General features: G+C 42.4%; 1 protein-coding gene across 8 annotated transcripts in view; it reads left to right on the top strand.

Moving 5' to 3' along the window:
• Positions 1 to 3,013: 3,013 nt before the first annotated feature.
• The window catches only part of CHD2 (chromodomain helicase DNA binding protein 2), a 64,279-nt gene continuing 43,484 nt past the window's right edge, over positions 3,014 to 23,808 (top strand). Inside the window, exons 1-5 of one of the 8 annotated variants that reach the window (XM_083713041.1) lie at positions 3,057 to 3,805; positions 4,154 to 4,292; positions 19,738 to 19,957; positions 21,084 to 21,170; positions 21,832 to 21,897. In XM_083713041.1, the coding sequence (XP_083569167.1) occupies positions 4,231 to 4,292; positions 19,738 to 19,957; positions 21,084 to 21,170; positions 21,832 to 21,897 (435 nt within the window). In that variant the 5' untranslated portion in view covers positions 3,057 to 3,805; positions 4,154 to 4,230. Of the gene's footprint in view, positions 3,806 to 4,153; positions 4,293 to 19,737; positions 19,958 to 21,083; positions 21,171 to 21,506; positions 21,733 to 21,831; positions 21,898 to 23,808 lie in introns of those variants that run through there. The other 7 variants (XM_083713045.1, XM_083713042.1, XM_083713044.1 and 4 more) reach the window with 7 other exon arrangements.

Here is a 23,808-nt window from a genome sequence, read left to right as displayed (position 1 = left end):
ACATCCAGGTGTAGTGCCCATTGGTGTGGGAGTTCACTAAACTGAACTACATATAACCAGGCCTTTGGCTGATTTTATGGCGTTTTAAATGTGTTCGTGGGAGAATATTATGTATTTTGTGTTCTAAATTTGTATTTTTATGTTGTGAACTGCTCTGTGATCTTCAGATGAAGGGCAGCACACAGATTCAACAAGTTAAATAATATTTAGGGCTGTGTCCCATGCTAGTTCTTCTCAGAGCAGGCACATTGAAATGGATAAAAATAAGGTAGCCATAGGTCTACTCAGTTTTCTTCTGACTGGCATGTAGCATAACCCATAGTTCTTAAAAGTTTGGGAAGTGATGTATTCGCCAGCTGTGCACCTTATGAATTAAATGTGTAACCACACAGAATTGTATGAAATTGAACAAAACTTTATGAATTCAAAACAAAATGTTTCTTTTATGGATTTTTTTAAAAAAAATATTCCTTATAGTATTTTTGTTGTGAATCTCATGATCATAAAGACTGTGTCTAGAACCAGTACATTTCCTTTCTTGTTTTCGTGGTTTAAAGTAAAAAAATCTGCCTATGTCCTTCCCTATAGCAATCTTGGAAAATGGCTGGTAATTTTCTCAATACCTTTTAAATGCTCCTCTGACGTCACTAATTTTCACATTTTTTGTTATTTGAAAATACATTAAAATGTGTTCAGATATGATAATTCAATGTTGTTTAAGGATAAAATTACCTGTATTCCAACAGAATTTTTCTTTTAATTTTTTTTATAAAGAGTCCAGACAAAGGAAGAATCTCAAAGGGAGACAACGAGTTCCAAATCAAGATGGCAGTTCCACAGATTGAGAGGTTGAGGAATGAACTATTGCATGATTGCTGATTATGTCCAACCAAGAGGGGCACTTTAGGATGAACTTCAGTATAATCTAAACCAGAGAAGATCTGGGCTAATGATCATCTGATAAATGGATTTTTAAAAAAATCAAATGATTTCTGACCCTTCCAATATAGCTTATTTGATATTGGGGATGGAATGGGCTGACTGAATTTTCAAACCAGGAATGTATGCATACTTTTCTCCCCTGTTGGCAGAAGTGCTGTGCTACTTTAAATGGCTTAAATAAAAGTGGTTTTTTTTACATTTTTATCTTGTTTGTCGTCTTTCAGGCTTAAAGGTTCTTAATGTATTGATCTTTCCTGTCACTGGTTGTATTGACAAGAACTGTTTGATTACCGAAATAATTTAATATTTTGTGAAATGATATTTCAAATACTTGCTAACTTTTCAGATTGCTGTCTGTTTTTAGTAGGATCTTATTCTTGGTTGGGGCTTTATATTCTGTGTTTTCTGGCTAGGTGCAAAAGGTTGTATCCTCCTAAGGGTTTCATGTCTGCCTAATCTAGGATAAATGGTGGTAGATGTCAGCAAGACATTTTCAGAACAATGCCACTATCTTAGAATGGTACAAATATGTGGAGTCATCTCACCATCACACTATGACCTAGAGTCTCCTATGACAGCTCTAGCGTTGGATAATATACACATATTGAAAAACTGACTCTTTTTCTAAACATTTAATTATAGTTTTATTTCCTTATGGTGTGGTATGTGGGTCTGATTTTCTTGATCATACTTAACAGTGTTTTAAATGAATTGCTGTTTGTACAAATCTGTAATGCTTTGATTCTACCATGTTGGTTAATCAACCCTAGCTAGATAAAGAAGTTAGGTTGAATAATTGCCTATGCACACCATTAAAGTTAACCTTATGCATTTTATCGTATTACTGAATACCTATTGCCACTTCATGTCTACCAAGTAACTCAGATCTGGTAGCTTAGTAACTTGATACATAATTTTGGGGTTAGAAGGTCCATTTTATTTCTGACACTGCTGTGAATAATCATTAAGGGGAAACTTGATCTAAACTGCCAGATTGCTGTTGAAGATTTTTATTGATGGGTATGATGTTCATGTTTCTGATATTAATGTTGTAGAGATGGCAGTTGCCCAATTACCCATTCTTAATGTGTATTCTGTATGGCTTGCCTAGTGGTGGTTTGGGTTTAGGCAAGACACCTGAGATTCTGACTAGTGTGATTCCTTGGGTATTTAATTCTGCTTGAGGTACTACTCAGAATCTCAGGTGGCCACTAACTTTGACCCAAAGGTGTTCATCAATTTGAAGACTTGGAACCTACCTTCAAGATTAGCCTTCTTCCATTGTAGAGAATTTTCAACTAAATTCTTCAAATTGCTCACTTGAAATTATGTATTGTGTACTAGCTTTGTTGGGCTGAAATAATGTGGGGAAGTGGCAACAGATTGTTTCTAGTGATGGAACTTGTCATTTGCTTGGACCTTCTGCTCTGTCACTGGAGGATAGACATTTGTCCATCCATGGTACTTTTCAATGGTATAACATGCTTTCCATATGTTTGGGGTTAGGACAAATACCCAATATCCCAATCAGGAAGGGAATGGTCACTGGACAGACAAGCAACTCTTGTGCCACATTTTCCATAGGAGTTCCAAATAGTTTTGTTAATTGTTGATGTTTTGAGATGTAAGCTTTTGTCATTGGAGTGTGGCTGAAATGAAGAGCTCAGGAAATGGGTCATAATACCATGACCATGTTAGAATTATTTTACACCCTCTTGGTAACCAGCAAATTGGAATTCCAGCACAACAATTTTGGCCTTTCCAAATAGAACCACCAGGGTGGCGCTACTGAGTCAAAAGGGCTAATAGATAACTCTTTTTGTGCCCATTGGAATTACTTTTATACAATTAATGGCTTTGGGCTATTTGTGTCTCAGTGCCTATCAGAAATAAGCTACTTGAAGAATTGCTTTAAAAATTACCCTTTGGGGGAATTAGCTTTCCCATGTGAACCACTGGTGCCAACCCACTGGATACCATTCTTGCTTCCATTCCTTCAAAATGGCTTGCTACACCACAACTTCCTGTCCAAAGAGGAAGTAATTTTAGCCCAAGGACAGTGATCTAAGGCAATCCTCTCCAACAAAAGCAACCAATAATATCTCTTTTGGCTTGGAAAGGGTGTCTGAACCAGATGGGGTTAAGTTGCCTCCTCCACAGATTGGAGTTGGGTATGAAGATGCCAGTGATGGGGGGTATGCACCCTTGAGGTGGAGGCTCCCCCTCTCTTTTTGGGTGGAAATGAAGGGGTGGGTCTATGGTACATCACCTGAGTTGTGGGGTAAATGTAGAGAGTGTCAATCAAAGGCAGAGCTCAGAGCTGGGAAGAAAGCTCTAGATGGCGGCTGTGCCTTGGAGAGCGCATTGAGCCTCCCTGCTTTTTCCCCCCTCCTCCGCCACTTTTGCGCAACTTTGCCCAACTTTTTGGCTACCTCAGGGGGCTCCTGCGGCCCCTAGCCTCTCGCGGGGACTGTCGTAGGGGGCATCGAGCGTTTTTCGGGCAGAAAAGCAGCTTTTTGGGGCGCTCTCCCTTCGCCTTGTTGGAAAGAAGCAGCCGTGGAGGCAGCCCAGGTCGTTGTTTTTCCTAGCTTGGAAGCCATGGCGTACCTCCATTTTTGTGCGCTCTCTTAATGAGCTTTTTTCTCCGGATCTTTTTTACCCATCTTTTGGCTTTAATTATCGCCTCTGGCAATTGAACGAATGCAGATCGTTTGGGATTAAACGCCTTATTTTATTGTTTTTCAAAAGAAATCCGGCTTTTTTCTTTCGTTCTCCGTGTTGCCGTTGAAATATTTTGGAGCTAATGTTTTCCCACGACCCGAAACTAATATCGGGTTGGACCTGGCGCCGGTGCCTGAATCAGGTAGGTGGGCGATTATTAATTACCATTTTGAAGGTTTTTTGTCCTTTTTGAATACTTTTGATTTTTTCCCCCCCTCGACCGGTTTAAACGACCCTGGAATGACGCAATAAAATACCGAGAATACTTGCTTCCAGGGTTACTTTAGGAAAGTTTGTAGGATGCTCCCCAGGGCTGTGTACCCTCGTGGTTTTTTTTTTTTTTTTAATGTATAATATTATCCGTTTTCCCCGTGTTGATCAGCGTTCTGCATTATTGTAACAAATACCATTGCAGCGTCAGGACTTTGTTCTTGGTATTGAAAGCCATAGGCACAAACTGGGACCTTACCTTTCTTTCAACTTTTGACAGTAAATACCTGGGCACAGGACTTCAAAGCAAACACAGCCACCTCTCTACCTTTCTCTTAAATATTTAAGAATAAAAAGATGATGAGAGATACGGATAAAAGCCAAGGAGAGGAGGGTTCAGTCCACAGCAATGCTTCGAGGTATGATCTCTCAACTTTATTATTTTTTTATTAACCTGATTTCATTGTTTACCTTTTGACACCCTTGGGTTACCACCAGGAGAGAAACAAAATATATATTTCAATGCTTTTGATTTTTTTTCCTAAGGAGTGACCTTGAGCTTGCTAATATGCCACACCCTGATTTTCTTTTTTTTTTTGGTTGCAATTTCTGGAAGTTGTGGTGTGATTGAAAGGCCCCATGCCATAGTTAAAAGGTAAAGCACCTTTCTACAGATGGAACATTTTCCTGTATATTATGCAAGTTTTAGCTTCTGAATTTTGTGTTTTTGAGGGGTTTTGTGCTGTGAAAAATGACCTTGCCTATATAGCCACTGCTGCATTGCACCATTTTACATATAAGGGATTTTTTTCCCTTTGAAGAATTTGTGAAGTCTAAACTTTAGTTGAAGGCCAGACAGAAGCCTGATAGTATTGTAAATAAGAAACTACACAAAGTTTTATGAATGAAAAAAAATTCATTTTATAATAAAAACCAGAACGTGTGTGTGTGGTTGACACCCTTTGCTTCATATTCAATTTGGCTTTACAGAACTTTGATACTGTTTTAGGTATTTTAATATATTTTGATACACTTTAACCAGATTTCCCCATTGATAGTAGATTCTTCCATTTAAAAGAGAAATGAACTAAGTGGGACACCTTGGAATCTTGTCTATTTTCTTTTTAACTTGGAGTAAATTTTTATGTTTGGGATTTTTTGTGTATTTTTTTTTCCAGGTGTTGGGATGGCAAGTCTAATAAAAATATTTTTAATTTGGATCTGTCACTTTTTTGCTTAACCCTGTAGCAAGGGAATTCTAGCTGTGTGTCCCTGATAATTCTGATGATAATTTTCTGCAACATATTTACTGACCCTAGCTTGTTTTGTTACTTAAAATCCCATTTTCAGCTTTTTTGTGTTTATAATCCTGAAAATAATTTGTGTACCAACCTGTTCCTTGTTGTAAGTGTATGAATGATATATTGTGATGTTTAGATTTTAATTCAATAGATTATTAGAATTTGAATTAATACCATGTGGTAGAAAAACCCTAGGGGTTGTGGGTGTTTTCCTATAGTATGTTATGCACTAAGAGATTCAAAGTTTAAGCAATGTAAAATATTACAGTGGATGTGGATATATTTAATTGATGATTAAAACAGAAGGCAGCTGCAATTTTTGATGGGGGTGAAAAAGCCATTTGATTCCCACACCTAGGTACAAGAAAGCATGGATCTCTTTTTAGGAATCCATAATTTTCAACTCACAATTCAGACATGCAGTTGTGAAAGTCAAATTGCTGACTTGGTAACAACATTGTTTTTGAAATTAGCTGGTTAATCGGTTAATCCACGTTGATAGAAACCCACTGCATTTTAGTAATAAATTTGATAAACTGAACAAAGGCGTTTAGTATCGCGAGGGGCAGCAAACTAAACCTTTAAAAAGCTGTGAAATGTGAATTGAATTAGAAAATTAGATTAACCACCCCTTTGACATCCCCCCTTTTTTTCTTCCCCATGGGTATATTATTTGCATAACCTCCACACATGAACTTTTGCTTTCCTGGTAAGCATTATGTTAACACCTTTTGTATTGAAATAAAGATCCCTATTCTCCCCCCTCCCCTTGCAGTTCTTCAAAGGAAGATATTTACTACTAGCAATACTTTCTCACGGGGACCAATGGAAAAAACAATATTTACTGTAAACAATTCCTCCTTGGAGTTCATTTTCTGAGCTGTTGGTTGTCTCAATGTTGTAGAAGGTGTATCTGTGGGGAAAGTACTTTTAGGAAGGCCACCTCAAAATTGTACACACACATCCTACTTGCAACTTCCTTTCTGTATCTGATTGGGGTGGAGAAACGTGTCATAGATGGTTTACATCAAGGCCTCTCTTGATTGGGAGTTAAGTGATAAGCTTGGGGTGCTGGTTGAAGGGTGGGTAAATGTGTATATGAGACAGAGAGATGGGACTAGTCCCATGCTCCTTATATTGTTTTTAGGAGAAAGAAGTAACTTACCTTCCTTTGCTTCCCCCACCATGCAAAAATTGGCTCAAGATTTCTTTCCCCTAAGTGTTTCCTATGCTTTGGTCCACAAGAATACATTATGCAGAGAACACAATTCCTACCGGGAAATATTTTGAGAACACATTTTGTTCTTGCAGGAAGTTTTGCTTTCTAATACTTGCTCCACAGTTTTGGAATAGGGATTCTATGTGGCTCATGATCTTTAGGGTCACTTGTTGTTCTCCTCTTCTTCAATATGCTATTATATTGGATGGGATAAAAATCCCAAATAATATACAACTCAAGTCCATGTTCTGATGCAGCTTGTCATTGCACAATGGTTGCCTACTATAGTTTCTCTGGTTTTATAACCTTTAATCCTATTCATAATTATAATGTTACACACTTCTTAGCCCAACAAGTGGATGCTGTGAGTGAACAGTGAATATTCTCATGTGGTTATGGGCAAGTATGTTGAATGTAAAAGCTGTGGTGGCATATTCTGCAACAAAACCTGTTATGGTTTAAGTTGGGTGGAGAACCTGTGGCTTCCCACATGCTGTTGACCTACAATTGTCATCATTCCTGACAATGGGCCACACTGACTGGGCCAAAGGGATTTTTTAGTCCAACATCTGGAGGACCACAGGTTGCCCACCTTTGGTTTAGGTTATAAATAGCTTGGAACACTTCCAGTTGTTTGGAAAAAAGATTTCTTTCAAAGCCCAAGCTATTAAGAACTTCACACAAGGTTTGTCATGGAACCATATTATTCCCAATATGCTCATGAACCAATTAATTTTAAATTCCCATACCACTGCATGTCAAAATGTTCTGCAATGCTTACAATAAAAACAGAAAATCAAAACACAATGCAATATTTTAAAAAGAATAGAGAAATGCACTCCCTCTTAAAACCTGGCTTAAGTCACAGTCCGATGCATGTTATGCGGAACTAAGTCCTGTTGAACACAGTTGGGCGTCTTGTGTTAATGAAAAGCACTTTTCAGCGATGAAAATGTTTCCTGTTGCTGCCTGAAAGCTAGGGAAGGAAGATACCAGGTTAATCTTCCTGGCAAGGGAATTTGCTAACTGGGGTGCCACCCCCAAGTAGGCTGTTGATTGGGATGGGCCACCAGTGCCTCTCCAGCTGTTGCTGTTCTGTACTTTCCATCATCTTTGATCCTTGGTCATGCTACCGGGGCTGCTTGAGTTGGGAGTCCCAACAGTTTCTGGATGGTCACAGGTTAGTTGCACCTCCTGCAAGATCCTTAGCTACACCATATTTAAGATGGGAGCACCTGCAACAAATACTACCTATACATAAGTTGTTCCATGAGGCTGCACAACCTGACCCTAAGTATAAGTTAAAGAAAACTTGCTTCCAAGTAAACATAGTTGGGATTGGGTTGTTACTTGGAAGTAAGCTCTGCTGTACCCAATGGAGTCCTGGTAAACAGTACACAGGATTGGGGCATTCAATAACACATGAGAGGAGTCTGCATAACGTTACGATTTCTTGCAAATAGCTGTTTGAGACTTGTCTTTTGTGCTGTTCGAAATGCATGCTCACATCGCAAATTCTTCGGTATGGCAACATTTTATGTTTTCCTCCATGCACCACAATCTATAAACTAGTTAAGACTACACATAGTTAATATAGCATTTTTGTTATGCCCGCTAACGCTCTCCCTGCAGGCTGGGGGCTTTATTTCCAGAGCAATTTCTCATTAAAGCTGTAAGCAGTAACTGTAAGCTGCATCTTGCAGATTTCTGTTAACAAGCACATTCAGCTAGTGGCGGCCATTTTATGAAGCACCACTCGTATTTAAAATGAGGATTTTTAGCTGGGGACAATGAGCAATGAGGGTGGAGGGGAGAGAGGGAGAGAATTACTGGCGGGGGAGGGGGGCCTTAATATCTCTTGCGGTGTGAGGCACAAAGCATTTATTTTGGGGGAGAATAAATGGGCTTGGTGGGTCGGAGCAAAATAAGAAAACACTAAGCATTTTACTGCAGGTCTGCTTTGTCACAAAATGGCTGTTCCTTTGTGCCGCAGAGCTGACAGACATACTGCATTGCACTGTGTACTCTTTTTTTTTTTAAGCACAGCAGGAAGTTGCTGGTGGATAGTTCAAAGGCCATCTTGGGCTGGACGAGAGCTCTGGTTGGCTGCCGGCTCACTTGGAAACAGGAGGGTCAACAACGGCAGAGCTCTGTGTCAGCCGGAGCCCTGCCTTCCTGATGACATCACAGTACTCTCATTTCTCACAGCCAGACAGCTTTCTGCCTGCTCCAGCCAACCAGGGCGGATTAGAAAGAAGCCTTTTGCATGCAGCGTGCTCACTTCTTCTGCGGTGCTGGAAAGCAAGAGGCTGAGAGCAACACAGCGCTTTAAAAGCATGAAGCTTTTTTAAAAAAACGAAACAAAAACTGTGTGATGGCAAAATAAAAAAAGGATGTGCGTCTTCATAGCCAGTGGAACATGACCAATAAACCAGAATATGCCGCTAAAAAATGCTGGGTTTTCCCTTGAGTAATCTACTTCCCCTTATGCTCAAACCATTTTTGGAAGAATAGCAAGAGAATGGCTTTTCAGGCAACATACTTTTTGAGGAACGAGCTTTTTTTCAGGCTAGAGCACACTTCATCGGCAGTCTCGTCAGATATTGGGGAGAACCCAACCATTTCTCCCTAAGCTATTTTGCTTTAATGGGTACAGAACGTGTGTATGTTTAACTATGTCTGATCTGGCTGCAGTTTAACAAAGGAGAACACAGTCCTTTATACTGAAAGAAGACTGCTATTTGGGGCAGCCTCACACATTAGATCAAATTTAAACAGGGATTTCACAACAGGAAGGTTATGTTAATACCCTATAATCCCCGGCACCTGGCCAGGTGTGGAATAATTCAGGTGAAGCACTTTTACAAACATTTGCTGAAATGTTTCAAATTGAGATTTAATAATGACATAGGTGTCCGCATTCACAGCTGCTGAAAAGCCACATTGCCTATCCTGGAAAGCTCATAATTTTGGAGGTGTTGTTCCCTCAGGTGTTTAGGGAAATGCATTCTATATATTTTACACATATTTCCTCAAAATAGGTGATATTCCCTTAACAATTCAAGCCAGCTGGTAGTGCTTTGGCAACCTTTGAACTGAAAAGTTTGTGTTTCCTGTACTGTGAACTCTTGCTACTTAATCCCAAACTTTTTTGTTTTGGATCCTGTCTGGTGCTCCATTGAACTTTCTGAATCATTGCAAAACTCACCCTGATCTCTCCTTTACATCAGAGGTTTACCTTGTGAAGAGTATAGGTCAGAAGAGTGCCTGTGAAGAACATATTTAATGCAGTTAAAGATGTAAGAGATCTGGAATGTCACAAGACTAGTGTTTGTCTTCCGCCTTCCTCTGACTTCCCCATTGTTTGAGATGTGAGTCACAGATGGCCTCATTCTTGCTGTTTGCAAGCTAGCAATTGCTGCTAATTAATGTAGAAGCAGCCCAAGTAACTGGATCTGGTTTAATGAAGAGAAGAGGAATGGCCTCATTCTGCATAACTTTAAAGTGCCATTGTCTCTTATGCCAATGAACACAAGTACAGGAAAACAAAAAAGCCCTTACTCTGTGTACACAAATAACCTGATTGCAGACTTGCAGGTTTTCAACTTGTGTGCCCTGTAACCCTGCCTCAATTTGTAATTGTTCGGTCATCAAAACTGTTCCCACCCCAAAATGGCAGAATATGGATCTGAGTTTTTAATTGCTCTGTGAATTTTCATCCGTCTTGTGGGCACTTCACACATGAAATGGTAAACGCCAGTGGGTGATATTCAGTAGGTTTGTCTACTCTTATCAGGACTATTTTGATCTATTGGTACATGTGCACCTTAAATCTGGTAGGCTGCTCGTCTACAAATGATTCATTGCTTTCCAGGCACATTTGCCTAGGCACCTGGGTAGTTTCCATCTTTTTGAGGTTTAATTATTTTTAGCAGACCATGCCCACAGCGGCTCACAATAAATATTTTTTTAAGAATCAACAATTAATCACCAGGCATGCTGACAGCTTCAAATAGGACAGAGTCAAAAAGTCAGCTTCAGTACTACAGTGACTAGAGAGAAAATGCAAATTTCAAAGGGGATTTGCATCTGATGGACTCTAGTCCGTGAAAGCTTGTGCCACAATAAATATGTTAAGCCTTTAAGATGCCACTTTTAAGCTTTTAATGAAGTGCAAATGCAAGATCAAAAACAGCAGCGAAAACAAAAAGACTAGCTAGCCAAACTCTCAATTCCAGTGCTGGTATTGCTGAACTCCAGGGGAGCACAGAAGAGTTCAGTCTGAATGCAGGTAAGATATTGTCAATTTGGAGGGAAGATAGGCTGTATGCCCTCCCTTCTAATCCCTGGATCCAGCAAGGGTTAAAATCTAAGCAAGGATTAATTTGTTGGAATAGCCAGGCCAGCTTCTTTGTAATGGCTCCCTAAGTATGGGTCATTAAGGTAACAAAGGAAGTGGCTCTGTGCCAGAGGCGAAATAGGTGCCCCCCCTCAACTGGCTGGTAGTTAGAAATACAAAGTCCAGAGTAGAAGCTAGAAGCAGGAGGCAGGCCAAAGCCTGAGAGACATGCTTGATTTCTGCTTGAATCCAACTCTCTGGCTATGGGAGAAGCAAGACCACTTTGGGGTGTTAATGCTTTCAGCACCTCTAGCATAGGCTTAGGTTGTATATGTGTGTAAATAAACCATATATCTTAAATCAGGCATAGGTAAACTCTGCTCGCCAGATGTTTTGGGATTATTACTCCCATCATCCCTAGCTAATGACCAGTGGTCAGGGATGATGGAAATTGTAGTCTCAAAACATCTGGAGGGCCGAGTTTGCCTATGCCTGTCCTATATAAACCACAGTCTCCTCTGTTCCTCATTCTGAGGAAACTAAACCCTGGGTAAAGGTAAAGGTACCCCTGCCCGTACGGGCCAGTCTTGCCAGACTCTAGGGTTGTGCTCTCATCTCACTCTATAGGCCGGGAGCCAGTGCTGTCCGCAGACACTTCCGGGTCACGTGGCCAGCATGACAAGCTGCATCTGGCGAGCCAGCGCAGCACACAGAACGCCGTTTACCTTCCCGCTGGTAAGCGGTCCCTATTTATCTGCTTGCACCCGGAGGTGCTTTCGAACTGCTAGGTTGGCAGGCGCTGGGACCGAACGACGGGAGCGCACCCTGCCGTGGGGATTCGAACCGCCGACCATGTGATCGGCAAGTCCTAGGCGCTGAGCTTTTACCCACAGCGCCACCTGCATCCCTGAACCCTGGGTAGGCACCTGAAATCACCCACTACTCAGAGATTGGGGTGGCATGCAACAATACATTGGGTATGGGTACCAAGCTAGCTTGTTTTCACTTCAGGGAGACCCTTGTGGCATCTGCAAAGCAGGCAGCCTGGGAACATAGGGAGCTGCTCTATGCTGACTTTGGTTCCTCTAGTTTAGTATTGTTCACTCTGATCATAGGGCATAGAATGATTGGTAGCAGCTACCTGGCATTCTAGGTTGCGGTCTCTCCCAGCCCTATCTGGCGATGCTGGGAATTGAACCTGGGACCTTCTGCATTCAGAGCAGGTGTTGTACCGCTGAGCTACAACCCTTTCCCAGGTTTATGGGCAATGGTTTAGGGTTAGGCTTAATTCTACAGCGAACCTGGTGATGTGGGTTTAATGTAAAATTATGAATTGGAAAATTGTCCTATGCAGATTAGTCTAATTTGATTAGGCTACGTTGTGTCAGGAATTTTCCAGCTTATATTGGAAACATTTTTGATGCTTCAGAAAGTGATCCAATTTAGCAGGTTTATTTGTGTTTGGCAAAACTTCCAAGTTTGTTTAATGTTGTATTTGCAATCACTCTGCATTTATTGTTCTTAAAAAAAATACTTGCATACATTCATGCAAACAGGAAGCAACCAATGAAAATGGCAAAAAAAGGCAGATCGGTCTCAAGGATGCTGAATAGCAATGCTTTTTATTAGTGGACATTCATAAAAAGTGTTACTCTTCAGCTTCTTTGAGATTGATTTGCCTTTTTTGGTCACTAATTAACTTGTGAAATGATTCCCACCCACCCCCGCCCATTCCATACTACCTGACCCTGCTTCCAGTAGAAGTGCTTGATTGTGGGCTGTGACTCACACCAGTGTTGCTTCCTAAAGGTGGTGAGAGGTGTGTTTGTGTGTGTGTGTGTGTGTGTGTGTAGAGAGAGAGAGAGATGGATCACAATTTCAGAAATTATGCTTAACCCTACTCAGTTTGGTTTCCCTTCCTGTTCAAGAAGACAAGAGTTTGCAAGATTCTTGTGAGGAGTTGTGGTTTGTGGGTAGGTCAGAGTCTTAACAGAGCCAGTGATACCACAGACCAAAAACTTGAAGAAGTGATACAACTTCTTTAATTAGAATTATAGTTGCTCAAGATTCTGGCCGTGAGTTTCTGCAGTCATTGAAAGCAAGATTATTATTATTATTATTATTATTTATTTATTTTAAAAGCTGAATTTCCTTGGTTTGGGTTCGAAGAACACAAAGTTCTACCAAGTTAACATTTTCCATGAATTTGTGTGTGTGTAACTTTGAGCCTGGGTTTTATCCACCTTCAATGTGCGTTCAAAGCAAATTTTCACCCTCAAAGAATTCTGGGCAATGTAGTTCACCCCTCACAGAGTTACGATTCCTAGCAGCCCTTAAACAAACCACGGTGCCCAGAATTCTTTGAGGAAAAGAGTGTGTTTTTAAAATGTCGTGTGTACCCAATTTATGTCACACCCAGAAATCAGTTGCATTCAGTTACGTTATACTCAAAACTAGGCCCACTGAAATTAATGGGCCTAAGTTAAGAATGGCCGTTAATTTCAATTGGATGCAACCCTGTATCTCCCCCTCCCCATGCTTATGCCTGAAAAAAGTATTGTGTAACTTGAAAGTAAGCTCTCATCTGTTGGGGTGCTCCCCACCCCCATCACATTGCTGGGACAATTACTTCATCTTTTGAGTCTAAAGTAGCCTTTGGTTTTTCCTCTCTCTTTAGTGAGTGTGAACTGGGAAGAGGCTTCCTATAGAAGTTGTCAGAGATGCTCTTTAATCATGGGTGGTGGTGATGGGCCATTATGCTTGATCTCTTTCTTTGCTGCACTTTTTGTTCACTCAGTAAAACATCCGTATCCCTGGCAACCTATTATTCCCTGATGGAGGCCACATTCACAGGGTTAAATCCAAGCAACTCCCCCTCTGGATGTTGAAACTCCAGATGTCACAGAACAACGGAAATCTTGTGGCCTTGCAGCAAAAGCAGCCTATGGGGGCGTATGCTTGGGAGTCAGGCCCCTCCAGTTTGCATTCAGTGGCTGTCTGGGAACGGGCCTGTGTGATGTATTAGGAAACTGAAAAAGAGGGTGAATATGAGGATCCTAGAGGGTTTTTTTGGGGTGGGCGGGCACAAAGAGGAAAACGGTTATGAGAAAGTTTCCTAAAAGCAATGCAAACCATGAGAAAAAGTGTGCTGTGACAGTGTGTCGCATGGGGGAGAAAAGGAACTTCCTGAAAGGTTATGCCATAGTAAGTTTTTTAGTCTTCAAGGTTCCGCAAGAAATCTCTTGTTTTTGCTGCATGATGCTAAGGCCACATTCATACATTTAAAGCACCGTGATACCGCTTTGAGCAACCAGTTGCTTTCCCTGGGGTACTCTGGGAATCATAGCTCTCTGATCTACACCCTTCATGATACAGAGTTTCCAGAATTCTTTGGGGGAACCCATGGCTGTTTAAAGTTGCATCACGATGCTTTACATGTATGGAGTGAATGTGGAATAAGATGGTCATTTTGAGAGAGCCTTCAGGTGTCCTTGGAGGAGAGAAGGGCCATCATCACTGTCCTCTGCAGATATCAGCTTAGCAGGAGGTCAATTCACACAATAGAGGAACCAGGACTTGAGCTTTGTGGCACCTGACCCTTGGAAATTCCCTCAGGTTAATTATCAGACAGAAGCTGTATCTGTTACCTTTTCTGTACCTTCTGAAGACAAACCTTTTAAGTCAGGGGTCAGCAACCTTTTTCAGCCGTGGGCCGGTTCAACCTCCCTCAGACCATGTGGTGGGCCAGACTATATTTTGAGGGAAAAAAATTGAACAAATTCCTATGCCCCACAAATAACCCAGAGATGCATTTGAAATAAAAGCACACATTCTACTCATGTAAAAACACCAGGAAGGCCCCACAAATAACCAAGAGGTGCATTTTAAATAAAAGCACACATTCTACTTATGTAAAAACACCAGGAAGGCCCCACAAATAACCCAGAGATGCCTGCCATTTTAAATAAAAACGCACATTCTACTCATGTAAAAACACTGATTCCTGGACTGTCCGTGGGCTGGATTGAGAAGGCGATTGAGCCGCATCCAGCCCACAGGCCTTAGGATGCCTACCCCTGTTTTAAGTGGAGATGTTTATCCCAGTCTATATCTGCTTTGGAATTGTCATTAGTATGTTTTATGTTTTTGTTTCGTCAGTTATGGATCTGCAGCCCTGGCCTCCTTAATAATAATAATGATGATGATGATAATCATAATCATAATCCTCATCGTTCAAGCTGGCTGAGGCTGATGAGTGTTGGAGTCAAACAAAATCTGAAAGGCACCACTTTGGCTACCCCTACCAACGAAAGTTTGAGTTTAGTACTGTACTACATTTTCAGATGAATATACATAAACAGAGCAACTTTCTTATGGATGAAATTGCTCGAGAGACGTGTCTATGAAATGCGCTCAGAGATCAGGCATGTGCACCACCTCTTTTAAGTTTGTTAATAGCAGCTTCCAGCAGTTGAAGGGGAAATCCCCTTTTCTACCAAAAGATGCATCACAGAACTGGGTGTGTGGCTAATTTTGCAGGTCCTTTGACTGTCGGTATGTGGTTTGTGTTAGGAATCTGAAAACCCTTTAGATTTCTCTGGGGAGGAAAAGTAGCTTCATTGTCCCATTTAAATCTTGCCTGTGGCTCTTGTGTTTGGCAGAGGCTGAGCCTTTTCAAATGCTGTCTATTTTCCTGTATTTACTTTAAAAACCTGTTGGTCCTTAAGAAAAATTCTAAAACATTTATTAGTGCAATATCTTTATTAGATCAACCAAATGATCACAAAATACTCAAAATATTTGCACACTATTTTGGGGACATTTTTGGTTGGTCTAATAAAGGTATTGCCCTAATAACTATTTTGGCTTATTTAGTGTTGCCCTATTTCAAAAAGTAAAAACCAGGGCATCCTGAAAGTTGTTAAACCCCCCCTCAAAATTTGGAAAACCCCCCCCCCAAATTTTGTAGTACCACCTTTCGGAAATCCCCCTCTGGACGTCAATTCCGCCTTTGAAATCCTGGTAATATGCGGGAAAATCTGGACCTATCCAGCCCTAGATCATTTATTTTTGGTAGCCCATTGAGATACTGATCTACCACAAAGTAGCCCATGTATATTCTAATTACGTTTATCCCCACTTCTCCCTAACACGGGTTGCCACCGACCCAGAAAGCACACACTCTGGTCTGCTCTTATGCCTTTAGTATCAGATTGATTTGTATAAATTGGAAAATGGAGATATTAATCTCTGTGCCATGAAAAACTCCTGGTAATTCTTACAGATCAGTTCACAGCTAGGAGGGTGCCAGCTGAAACTTTGGTTACTCTACTTTTTGCTTGGCAGCACCAACTGATCTCTAAGCTAGCATTCCCAGACCCTCTTCAGCAGAGGCATAGCTAGGGGAGGCAGGGGGCACTGGGTGCCACACCATGGAGGGTGGCACTTACCGTGGGGCCTGCAGCACGCCTGAGCTGCACGTTTCTCCTGGGAGTAATGCAGTGGCTTGGGTGGCGTGGGCCTTACGTCTGCCTGCCTTTTCTCTGCTCGAAAAAGTGCCGCGGGCCTGCAGGGCGCTTGTGCGGAATGTGGTTTGGACACTGGGATTCTGGCATGCCCTCACCTGTCCCAATTTGGAACGTCACAAATGTGCTGAAGAAGAATAATCACTAGAAAAGTGCCTCTAGGCACATGCAGAGTGCATTTCCCTCGCACTTGAGCAACCACAGCTTCCTGCATTGCAGCTAGGATTAGGAAGAAAGGCCTGAGGCTGAAATTCAAGCCCTGGGGTGCTCTATGTGGCCCTCAGAACTTTCACCAGGTGGCACCCAGCACTGGCCCGTTTTTCCCCACACTCTTGGTGACTGCTTCTGTCTGGCTGGAAAATGTGTTTGAACTCTGATAATGCCTCTTTCTTGTCTGGATGGAAGACACAAGAGGGATGTCTTTGTGTAGAGACCAGCCTCTGCCCAACCCACCACTGGTGTGTGGCCAATGAAAGGTTGCCCAGAAGGTAATATGGCCCTTGGGCTGAAAACAGTTGTTCCACTCCTGTTGTAGGTAAACAAACAATGGCTGGGCACATGCTAGCTTCTTCTCCCTTGTGAAACGGAACAGTTGTGTTTTGATAGCCTTTTAAGGTGTGGCATAGCTAATGTGGTGACCTTCAGATGCTGCAGGACTTCAGTGTCCATCATCCCTGGCAACTGGCCATGCTGCCCAGGGTTGGTGGAAGATGGAGTCCTATAGTATCTGGACATGGAAGTCCAATAGCAGGCCAGGATCATTCAGTGTGCACCTTAAAGGGTTACTTCTGTTAATTTGTCAACTAGCCAAGGGGTGTTGCTTAGCAACCAGGTAGAGTTGCATGATCTTCACTGTAGTAGCATGTGCACTGATTGGTTGTATAGTTCTGAGGGAGTTTTACCTCTGTACATTTGGTTGAGTACCTTCCTTCTGTGTAAAATACCTGAACTAAGAAAGAAAATCTCTTATTCCTTTCTCCTCGGATTGTACCGTTTTGTTCATTTTCCTCAGTTATCAGGTTTTCTTCTCTATTTAAGTGCTAACATTCTGGCGCTCACTGCATGGGCTGCCCCTGACCTAGTTTTATTTACTGCCAGTTTTGATATGTAACATCCTTTAGCCTTGCTGCCTGCATCCATGACTCCTGCTCCTGTTTCATCCTCACAGTAACCCTGTGAAGTAGGTTAGATGTACGTGTTACCCAGGGATATTTATGGAGAGTTTGAACACGGCTCGCTTTGCTCCTTGTTCCAACACTCAACTGCTCAACCACATTGCTTCTTTTACTCTTTCCCTCCAAAGACCCCGAGACTTCATGTCAAACTCAGCAGCCTTACATATGGAGAGTTTGGGGGACCTGGGGTAGCTCAGTGTAAAGAGCCCGAGACTTTTAAACTCAGGGTCATGGGTGCAAGCCCCACCTTGGGCAAAAAATTCCTGCATTACAGAGGGTTGGACTAGATGACCCCCGTGGTCCCTTCCAACTCTACAATTCTATGATTCTGTGTCTCAACTGAATCAGTCAAGACGCTGAGGATTAAGCAACTAAACATGGGGGCAACTCCCCTGGTTAGTTCAGAACACTTGATGATTACAATAAAGCCAGGAAATGGGATTTTATTCCTTTTACTCTTTGGGAGGAGGGCTCGGCTCGTGAACATATATTTGTTGCAGTTTGAATGTCCCCTTCTCTAGTTCCCCCAAAGAGGTAACGGAGGGAAGGGCCATAGTTCATTGGTAGAGTGGCTGCTCTGCATGCTGAAGCCCAGGCTCGGTGCCTAGAACACCCTCTTGTCTGAAACCCTGGAGAGCTGCTGCCAGTCTGTGTGGGCAATATTGAGTTGATGGACCAATGATCTGACTTGATATAAGGCAGCTTCCTCTGTCTAGGAAAGGGCTGCAGTTCACTGGTGGGGCGTTTGCTCTGAGTGCAGAAAGTTGCAGGTCCAATTCTCAGCATCTCCAGGTAGACTAGGAAAAACACCCACCCACCCACCCTCTGTTTAAACAGCTGTAGAGTCAGGACTCCTGGCACTTTGAAGAGCCTCTGCTGGTCAGTGTAGACAACCCTGAGCTAGATGGACAAAGTATGAGGCAGCTTCCTTGTTCCATGCTCCAAAACAGGCAGTGAATACATAGCTGCTGTCCAGTTCAGCAGCTAGTGTGATGCAGGCAGTTTTCTGAATCCTCTGCACATTTTTCTTAAATTTGCCTTCTGTCCTCTCAAGTGTTTTTCAAAGGCCATTCTGCTTAATTGTGCTTTTCACAACACACTTCTTCCCTTTGGGTTATCGGTGAAGAAAACAACGCAGGGAGATCTGTAAGATGGTGGAGAGAGGAACAGAGAATCTTTTAAAATGGCTTCTGGCACTCTGCCTCTGGAGCTGTTTGTGTCTGTTCTCCCCGCCACCTCTCTGCCTGAGTACCTCTATATTGCCCTCTGCCAGCTTCCCAAAGAAATGCATTTTGTGTTTTTGACCTTTTCCCTCTCATATTAAAATAATTCAACTTGTATTTTTTTTTTTTAATATTGTATTAAACCCTGCTGGAATAACATTCCAACCTCTGTGCCAGATATCAGTTTAAAGCCATTTCTTATTTTAGCCACAAATATTTGGATTTGAAGTATTTCTTAGTTTATAACCTCCCCCTCCCCCTTTCTTAAAGAAAAGCACAAAAAATGCAGTTGGCAGTGGTTCTTGAACTTTCTTTCTCTTTGGGCCACACTTTCAGGAGAAAAAAATTGCTTGCACCACAACAAATTTTTATTGATGAGAAATACATCGGAAAGAAACAACCCACAGCAGTGTTGGATTTTGAAAAGATATCTGTTTGTATTCTGCAAATAAAAACTATATTTTGATGCTATACTATCACGTACCCACTTTAGCAAAACAAAAACAAAACAAGGCCACCTAGAGCAGTTTAGGTTTACAATCAAAAACTGCCTTTCCCATGGAAAGCGAGCGAGGTCCCAACCAAAAAAGAATGGCAACTTAAAATGATGCAATATGCGCAGCTTGCGGACCTAACTCATAGAATAAGAGAACAAGAAGAACATAGGTTTAAAGAAGATTGGACAATGTTTATTGAATATATGGGGGGAAATTGTGTACATTCGAAAACGTTGGCAGCATTAAGATAAATTCAACAGTGTAAATAAGTTATGATGGATGTAATAATGGAATACACTGAATGGTTTAGTTTATATAAGATATGCAGGGATTTATGTTACGCAAAATGAACCAGGGAAAGAGAAGAAGGGAAGTCGTTGATATTTTATGGTAGTCCAGCAGCATCTGAAGCGCACTAGGTGACTCACACCTGCTTAAGAATAATAACAACAATAACTTTATTATTTGTACCCTGCCCATATGATTGGGTTGACCCAACCACTCTGGGCAGCTTCAACAGGTCTTAGGTGTGTGAACTTGCAAGATGGTTGACAATGATGAAACCCTCTCTTCTTCCTCCACAAGTCACTCAGCATCAGAAGAGGTCTCGGGGTCTGACTCGGCCAGCCAGTCCGACAGCGAGCAAGGAAGCGAGCATGGGAGCGAATCCAACAGCAGCTCGGAGACTTCCGAAAGCCAGTCTGAATCCGAAAGCGGCTCGACGGGCTCAAAATCTCAGCAGACACCTCTGGAAGCCAAGGAGAAACCAACATCCAAGAAAGAAAGGCTCGCCGATGTCAAAAAAGTATGTTGTTCCCTTGCTGGTGGGTATGTCTAACTCAGTTGGGTAGCCTTTGGCGGAGGTGGCAAAGCACAGCTTGGTCTCTTGCCAACTACTACAAGGTCTTCTGTTTCCGGGGTTTCAGGTTTTGGTTTGATATCCTGATATTCATCTGCCTTTGCCAACCTGCTGGCTGTGGCTGATGGGAGTTGTAGTCCAAAAGGTCTGGAGGGCAATGACTTGGCAAAGCCTGAATTGTGTACCCTTCTGGATTATTTTGTGTGTCATTGGAATTTGGCTGAGTTGCCTCTTGGGTACCGCTGAAGGAAATTCTGAAAAGAAGGGACAGTTTGATTGGAAGGTTTGCAAAGAGCTAGTCATGATGCGTTAAAATAAAATTTAAAAAGTGGCAGGGAAAAGACATAGAATGAGGAATGTATTAAAGGTCTGCAGAATTAGAAAGAGTTTGTAGGAAATTCTATCTTGAAGGAGAGGCGAGCTTGCAAAATCCACACACTCCATGCTATTCCTACTTTTGTTAGATAAGAATTTAAGGGTTTCTCTGCTGGATCAGGTGAAAGGCCTATCTAATCCAGCATCCTCTTCTGACAGCAGCCAAGCATTTGCCACTTTTGGAAGCCACAAGCCATCCTTGAGTGCCGGCGATGCACCAATATAGGGGCAGAGGCAAGGAACTTGTAATCAGTCTGTGGAACTCACTGCCACAAGATAATTTTGTTTATTCATTATTTATTTAGCATATGAGTGATGGCAATCAACCCATCTGCATGGCTTTAAAAGCAGATTGGACAAAATCACAAAGCCTTGGTATGTTAGCTGGCCGTGATAGTGGAGTTGAACCTCCATGTTGTTGTTTTTATTTTGATTATGTACTTTGCGATTTTATATTCTGATTTTATCCTGTGAATCGCCCTGAGACCTGTGGGTAGAGGGCGGTATATAAATTCAATAAATAATAATAATAATAAAGTTCTTTTGAGTACTGATCCCTGGTTGTAAGTGACAAGAGGAAGCTCGCTTCTAGCCTTGCAGAGTTCTTGGGAGCATAAGAAAGAGGGAACATCTGTTGACTGCCCTGAATCCATGGATGAAGGATGCAGTACAAATGTGATTATGATTTATTTTGCAGATGTGGGAAGAATATCCAGATGTTTATGGGGTGAGGAGGTCGAACCGAAGCAGGCAGGAGCCCTCGCGCTTTAATATAAATGAAGAGGTAAGGGGAGGGAGGATAAAGAGGAGGGGAAAGACATTATTGGGAATGGCCAAGCCATTCTGTTCAGTGTTGCCTTTGAAACACAGAGGTGGCACCATGGCAGCTGCATTTTTCCATTGGACGTGCCACGCGCCATTCCTGCAGTCTGACCTGAGCAAGCAGCACCCATGGAACGCCCCTGAACTTTCAATGTTATGGTTAAAAAGTTCCAGTTGCATAATCCGAATTGGAAGTCTGATGTGGTTGTGATGTAAATGCTGGGAAAATGATTGCAGGAACGGCTGTGCTTGGAACCTCAAGAGGGACACCATTGAGATGAATTCATGTTGTGTGTATGTAGGAGTGTGTGTTTGCATGATGTTTCATTTCACTAAATCATTTCCCTCCCTTTCGCACCTGTAGATAATTAGTCATCTCTTGAATTCAGTTCATGAAATGAACTCAGTTTGGGGTTTTAATCATCTGTTGGCTGAGACATTTCTCTCCTTCCCTGCCTTCCATCAAATTCTGCTAAGAACAATGTGGTTCTGGAACTTGCGACCTTTTATTTGCTGTCCATTTTGTGAGTTGCTTTTTCCTCCCCCCCTCCCTTCAATATTCCCCCACAGCCTACCAATTTTTAAGGAGGGTAAGCAGTGGTTTCGCCTTCTGTTTTTTACAGATGGAGAAAATGAGGCTCAGGAAAGTTCAGAGTCACACTGAAAATGTCCAAGTTGGAAACCCAAAGGTAGGCACCTAAATTTATATTCAAGCACCTGAAAATATAAGCGGCACCCGCATCTCCCATTCGGGAGTCCTCTGAAAATGGGTCCATTTATGCTTGGGTGCCTATATATGGATTTAGGTGCCTAGCATCAGGCACCCACGGTTGAGCATTTTGTCTCAAAATGCAAATTATTGTTCTTGGCCCCTTGCGGCCAACTTGGAGCTGAGTTTTGATTAGATTTGGCTTTCCTCCGTGTGCAACTTGATAGCACACTGACTTGTGTTGCATCTCCAGGGTCAATGCTGGGATGCATCTGAGGACCAGTTGCTGGGGTGCACAAGTGAGGGAAAGTGCTGTGGCATTCATATCCTGCTTGCAGGCTTCTCAGATGCATCTCAGAGCATGTTGCAGGACTAGATAGCCTGTTGGTCTGATCCAGCTGCCAGGCTGTTCTTACATTCATAAAAAAGGTGGTGCAGAGTTGGCCAGAGATGGTCTTGTTTCCTACCTTTTAATACACCTTTTAATAGACACCTGCCAAAACCCTCGAGGCATTTTACATTTTTATAATAAGCACTTCTGGATTTAAGATCTGTCCATCAGGACAAACTCACATACTAACACATAAGGTCAAACACACACTTGCATATTCAGGTTAGGGATAGGGAGCCAGTGGCTCTCCATATACTCCTGGACTACAACTCCCAGCAACCCTGACTATTGGCCATGCAAATTGGGGCTGATGGGTGTTGGAGTACAGGCAATTCCCTGTTTGCGTGGGAGTTGCGTTCCAGGTCATGGTTCGTGTTGGCGGTTGTGCATCAATCGAACACACACAAAATAGCCTCTACCTGTATATCAGCATCTCGAGGGCCACAGGTTCTCTATCCCTACAGTATATATATCTGCATTCTGCAGTGTTTCTCCCGCTTGACTCCCCAACACTTTCCACAAATACCAGCTGTGTTTTACTCTGTAATGCATGGGGTGTGTTTGTGTGTGGACGCAAGGAAAGTGCTTAAGCAAATGCTCCCCTCTATTGTCCACCCAACTTCCCCTCCTTTTTCTGCTGCTCTGGGGAAACCCCCCTCCCAAGTCCCAGATGTGGGTGGTCCAACATCCCTTCCTCTTATTGCCTCACAACAGTAATTAAGCAACCAAGCGCCCTTTGCAATGGTGCTGCCTGCCAAGTGCCAAAGCCTTAGAGCTGCCTCCACGTTTTGTTTTATAACTTTCACAGTAATGGTAAGCCTGTATTCTCATCTCCCATATTACAGATGAGAGAAAACAGACTTGCTCACTGAGTGAGTTAATGATGGAGGCAGAATTTGAATCTCAGTCTCCTAACTATCACACTGAGCCAGCTCTCAAGATGCTGGCAAAGAGATGCACCCCGTTTCCATACTACTCACCCATGGCACCCATTTTTCTGCAGTACTCTGTGGCCAGATTGTTGCTCCCTTCCTGTCCTATGATACTTAGTGATCCCACGATCACAGATGGTGTGTGTCCCCCACTTCAACTCCTCCACCTCCCAAGCTTCCTAGTTTCCATTATGAGATGGGAAATGAGAAAGCCGGGAGATACTTTGCAGACCATTGTAGTTGTTTGCTTTAGGGGTGATCAGGTTGCCTGTGGCCCTTCAGAGGCTGCCAGGCTTCCAGCCATGCACACAGGACAAAAATGAACAATGAGATTTGCTAGCACAGGAGATAGTGAGGGCCACCAACTTGGATGGCTTCAAAAGAGGATTAATTGAGGAAATGGCTATCACTGGTTACAGGCCAAGATGCCACATTATGCCTCTGAATACCGGTTACTGAGAATTTCAAGTGTGGAGAGGGCTGTTCCATCCAAGTCATGGTTGTGTGCTTCTCAAAGGCTTCTGATAGGTCACTGTAAGAACAGCATGCTGGTCTAGATGGGCCTTTG

The sequence above is a fragment of the Podarcis gaigeae genome (genome assembly GCF_964106915.1).
Source record: "Podarcis gaigeae genome assembly, chromosome: 14".
NCBI classification, from domain to species: domain Eukaryota; kingdom Metazoa; phylum Chordata; class Lepidosauria; order Squamata; family Lacertidae; genus Podarcis; species Podarcis gaigeae.
Note: the sequence above shows the minus strand (reverse complement) of the source record. Positions and strands in the feature narration are given on the sequence as shown.